The sequence below is a fragment of the Scyliorhinus torazame genome, chromosome 15, assembly GCF_047496885.1.
Source record: "Scyliorhinus torazame isolate Kashiwa2021f chromosome 15, sScyTor2.1, whole genome shotgun sequence".
NCBI classification, from domain to species: Eukaryota; Metazoa; Chordata; class Chondrichthyes; order Carcharhiniformes; family Scyliorhinidae; genus Scyliorhinus; species Scyliorhinus torazame.
In genome coordinates, this window is record NC_092721.1 from 213,028,606 (window position 1) to 213,033,605 (window position 5,000).

At 67.1% G+C, this 5,000-nt stretch overlaps 1 protein-coding gene across 1 annotated transcript in view; it reads right to left on the minus strand.

The window, feature by feature from the left end:
- LOC140392182 (uncharacterized) overlaps positions 1–5,000 on the minus strand; it is a gene marked incomplete at its 5' end in the record, with an annotated part of 146,849 nt that overhangs the window by 29,092 nt on the left and 112,757 nt on the right. The window contains 1 exon segment of the mRNA XM_072477564.1: positions 4,506–4,576. Within this exon segment, the coding sequence (XP_072333665.1) occupies positions 4,506–4,576 (71 nt within the window).

Genomic DNA, 5,000 nt, shown 5'->3' on the forward strand with positions numbered 1-5,000 from the left:
AGGAGGAGGCGGAGGCGGAGGACGAGGCGGAGGAGGAGGCGGAGGAGGAGGAGGAGGCGGAGGAGGAGGCGGAGGAGAAGGAGGAGGAGGAGGAAGCGGAGGAGGAGGCGGAGGCGGAGGCGGAGGAGGAGGCGGAGGAGGAGGAGGCGGAGGCGGAGGTGGAGGCGGAGGAGGAGGAGGAGGCGGAGGAGGAGGAGGAGGCGGAGGAGGAGGAGGAGGCGCAGGCGGAGGCGGAGGCGGAGGCGGAGGAGGAGGAGGAGGCGGAGGCGGAGGAGGAGGAGGCGGAGGAGGAGGAGGAGGAGGAGGTGGAGGAGGAGGCGGAGGAGGAGGCGGAGGAGGAGGCGGAGGCGGAGGAGGAGGAGGAGGCGGAGGAGGAGGCAGAGGCGGAGGAGGAGGAGGAAGCGGAGGAGGAGGCAGAGGCGGAGGAGGAGGCGGAGGCGGAGGAGGAGGCGGAGGCGGAGGAGGAGGCGGAGGCAGAGGCGGAGGAGGAGGAGGAGGCGGAGGAGGAGGCGGAGGAGGAGGCGGAGGCGGAGGAGGAGGAGGAGGCGGAGGAGGAGGCAGAGGCGGAGGAGGAGGAGGCGGAGGAGGAAGCGGAGGAGGAGGCAGAGGCGGAGGAGGAGGAGGAAGCAGAGGAGGAGGCAGAGGCGGAGGAGGAGGCGGAGGAGGAAGCGGAGGAGGAGGCAGAGGCGGAGGAGGAGGAGGAAGCGGAGGAGGAGGCAGAGGCGGAGGAGGAGGAGGCGGAGGCGGAGGAGGAGGAGGAGGAGGAGGCGACGGCGGAGGAGGAGGCGGAGGAGGAGGCGGAGGCGGAGGCGGAGGAGGAGACGGTGGAGGAGGCGGTGGCGGAGGCGGAGGAGGAGGCGGAGGCGGAGGCGGAGACGGAGGAGGAGGCGGAGGCGGAGGCGGAGGAGGAGACGGAGGCGGAGGCGGAGGAGGAGACGGTGGAGGAGGCGGAGGCGGAGGCGGAGGAGGAGGCGGAGGCGGAGGCGGAGGCGGAGACGGAGGCGGAGGCGGAGGAGGAGGCGGAGGAGGAGGCGGAGGCGGAGGCGGAGGAGGAGGCGGAGGAGGAGGCGGAGGTGGAGGTGGAGGCGGAGGAGGAGGCGGAGGCGGAGGAGGAGGCGGAGGCGGAGGTGGAGGCGGAGGCGGAGGCGGAGGCAGAGGAGGAGGCGGAGGCGGAGGTGGAGGCGGAGGTGGAGGCGGAGGCAGAGGAGGAGGCGGAGGTGGAGGTGGAGGCGGAGGAGGAGGCGGAGGCGGAGGAGGAGGCGGAGGCGGAGGCGGAGGTGGAGGCGGAGGAGGAGGCGGAGGAGGAGACGGTGGAGGAGGCGGAGGCAGAGGAGGAGGCGGAGGCAGAGGCGGAGGTGGAGGCAGAGGCAGAGGAGGAGGCGGAGGTGGAGGCGGAGGAGGAGGCGGAGGCGGAGGCGGAGGTGGAGGCGGAGGCGGAGGAGGAGGCGGAGGTGGAGGTGGAGGCGGAGGAGGAGGCGGAGGCGGAGGTGGAGGCGGAGGCGGAGGCGGAGGAGGAGGCGGAGGAGGAGGCGGAGGTGGAGGTGGAGGCGGAGGAGGAGGCGGAGGCGGAGGTGGGGGCGGAGGCGGAGGCGGAGGAGGAGACGGTGGAGGAGGCGGAGGCGGAGGAGGAGGCGGAGGCGGAGGTGGAGGCGGAGGCAGAGGAGGAGGCGGAGGTGGAGGCGGAGGAGGAGGCGGAGGCGGAGGCGGAGGTGGAGGCGGAGGCGGAGGTGGAGGCGGAGGCGGAGGCGGAGGAGGAGACGGTGGAGGAGGCGGAGGCGGAGGCGGAGGTGGAGGCGGAGGTGGAGGCGGAGGAGGAGGCGGAGGCGGAGGCGGAGGAGGAGACGGTGGAGGAGGCGGAGGTGGAGGCGGAGGAGGAGACGGTGGAGGAGGCGGAGGAGGAGGCGGAGGCGGAGGAGGAGACGGTGGAGGAGGCGGAGGCGGAGGCGGAGGCGGAGGAGGAGACGGTGGAGGAGGCGGAGGCGGAGGAGGAGGCGGAGGAGGAGGCGGAGGCGGAGGTGGAGGCGGAGGCGGAGGCGGAGGCGGAGGAGGAGACAGTGGCGGAGGCGGAGGCGGAGGCGGAGGAGGAGGCGGAGGCGGAGGCGGAGGAGGAGACGGTGGAGGAGGCGGAGGCGGAGGAGGAGGCGGAGGCGGAGGTGGAGGCGGAGGCAGAGGAGGAGGCGGAGGTGGAGGCGGAGGAGGAGGCGGAGGCGGAGGCGGAGGTGGAGGCGGAGGCGGAGGTGGAGGCGGAGGCGGAGGCGGAGGAGGAGACGGTGGAGGAGGCGGAGGCGGAGGCGGAGGTGGAGGCGGAGGTGGAGGCGGAGGAGGAGGCGGAGGCGGAGGCGGAGGAGGAGACGGTGGAGGAGGCGGAGGTGGAGGCGGAGGAGGAGACGGTGGAGGAGGCGGAGGCGGAGGCGGAGGAGGAGGCGGAGGAGGAGGCGGAGGCGGAGGCGGATGCGGAGGAGGAGACGGTGGAGGAGGCGGAGGCGGAGGAGGAGGCGGAGGAGGAGGCGGAGGCGGAGGAGGAGGCGGAGGAGGAGGAGGAGGCGGAGGAGGAGGCGGAGGCGGAGGAGGAGGCGGAGGCGGAGGAGGAGGCGGAGGCGGAGGCGGAGGCGGAGGCGGAGGCGGAGGCAGTGTCAGGTTTGTGGCACTTCAGCAGCTTGGCTGTCCTCGGGGGGGGGCAGCAGTGATGGGGGTTTGGTTCGGGGAACAGGGTTTCTGTGGACACTGGATGCTGTGTTGCCTCCTGGTTGTCAGGGTTGAGGATGTCACGGAGCCAGAGTCCGTGGTCCACACTGGGATGAAACCTGAGATAGGAAGGGGGATATGGTCGTAAAGCAGACTTTAGGGAGCTCAGGAGATTGAAAAGCAGGAATATCGGGATTGGGCCAGGTGAGAATGAGTTCAGAAATAGGAGAGTGAATGATGAGACATGGCTGGGGTAGGAGGGAGAACATCAGGGGCAGGATTCTCCGACCCCCCGCCGGCTGCCGAATTCTCCGGCACCGGGGCGGCGGACGCTGGCAGCGGCCCCCCTGGTGATTCCCCAGCCCGCGATGGGCCGAGTGGCCGCCTGTTTTCGGCCGGTCCCGCCGGCGTAAATTGGAGTAGGACCTTACCGGCGGGACCTGGCGGCGCGGGCGGCCTCCGGGGTTCTTGGGGGGGGCGCGGGGGGATCTGGCCCCGGGAGGTACCCCCATGGTGGCCTGGCCCGCGGTCGGGGCCCACCGATCCGCGGGCGGGCCTGTTCCATGGGGGCACCCTATTCTTCCGCACCAGCGGCTGTAGCGGTCCGCCATTGCCGGTGCGGACACGAAGCCCTTGGCGCACACGCTGGCGCTCCCGCGCAGGCGCCAACTCGTGCCGGCCGGCAGAGGCCCTTCCCCGCCGTCCACTCATGGACCGGCCTACTCCCTGAAGGTGCGGAAGATTCCGCACCTATGGGGCGGCCCGACACTGGAATGGTTCACGCCGGTCCATCCCGCCGGAGTTTCCCGCCCCATGTGTTGTTTTTCGATGGTAGTTGTTGAATTTGCAAAGTTCATTTTGTCGACGTCCAGCCAGTTGGAATGGGCGTCGACTGTTATAAAAAACATTGAACCCATAAACGGGCCGCAAAATCGACATGAGTCGGGGCTGCTGGTGGCACCTTCTGCCCTGGTTGGCAATCATGGCACCGACCTACCAATGCCAGGCCCGGCCACCAGGCACAGCTTCTGGCAGCTTCATGTTTGAGACTCCAGGGTGCCCGTGATGTAGTTCAGCCAGTTTGGCTCGACAGCCTCGACTGGGAACTAATTACTCGAGCCCCCCACAGCAGGACCCCGTCTTCCACAGTGATCTCGCACTAAACTCTAACCACTCTCTAACTATTCTAACCACTCTCACTAGCTAACCACTCTCACTAACTCTAACCACTCTCACTAGCTCTAACCACTCTCACTAGCTCTAACCACTCTCTAACTACTCCCTAACTACTCTGTCTGTGCCTCTGGACCACTTTGATTCCTGAGATGAGAACATCATTGAAAAAAGATGGCCACCGGCCAGGTTTCCACGGCGATCACAGCACGATTTATCCCGACAACATCAAATTCGACTTGGCTTTCAATGGGGTTAATTGTCCGTTTAATTGCCGGCTGGCACGCTGCTGAGCCTGTGAGCGCCGATCACCCAGGATGGTGTGAGGGCGCAGTGATATCAGGATACCGGCCAGACACCGACTGACCTCGTCTGGGTCAGGTGGGTGACCCCAGGTTGACCCGGGTAAATACCCGGGTTGGGGTGTGGAGGGAGTGACAGGGCAGAAACATTCCCAGGGTGGGGGTGCGGGGGTAGGCTGGGGAGTCCCAGCTATGATGGCGGGACGGAGAGGGGTGTGTGGGTGGGGGACAGGGGGGGAAAGTGTGGGGGGGGGGGGGGGTGGGGGGGGGGGGAGACGGCTTCGGGTCAGAGTCAGAGAGGGAAATACCCCAATATCTATCACCCGACGTGGGAAACATTCCCACCTGGAAGCATCTCCAATGTTCTTCAGTTTCCTCGGGAAATCCATCAATTTCTTGTCATTCTTTTCCGCTTCCTATAAAATTCAAAATTATTCAAAAACAAAACATCCGCCAATTTATCTGCCATTCTGGAACTTTCCATTTCATTCCCATCTCACCGCCCAATCCTTTGTGACCCACCCTCACCCAGTGAGTCAGCTCAATCCTCCCCCCAACACATTGCCTGACGGATCCCATCTCCTCACATTCCTCATCCAACTCTTCAACTTCCCTGTCCAACCCATCACCACAAACTCTGACCCGCCAATCAGCTCACTCTGCTCCCGGTATTCCCACCCACTCTGCTCCCGGTATTCCCACCCACTCTGCTCTCGGTATTCCCACCCACTCTGCTCTCGGTATTCCCACCAACTCTGCTCTCGGTATTCCCACCCACCCTGCTCTCGGTATTCCCACCCACTCTGCTCCCAGTATTCACACCCACTCTGCCCCCGGAAT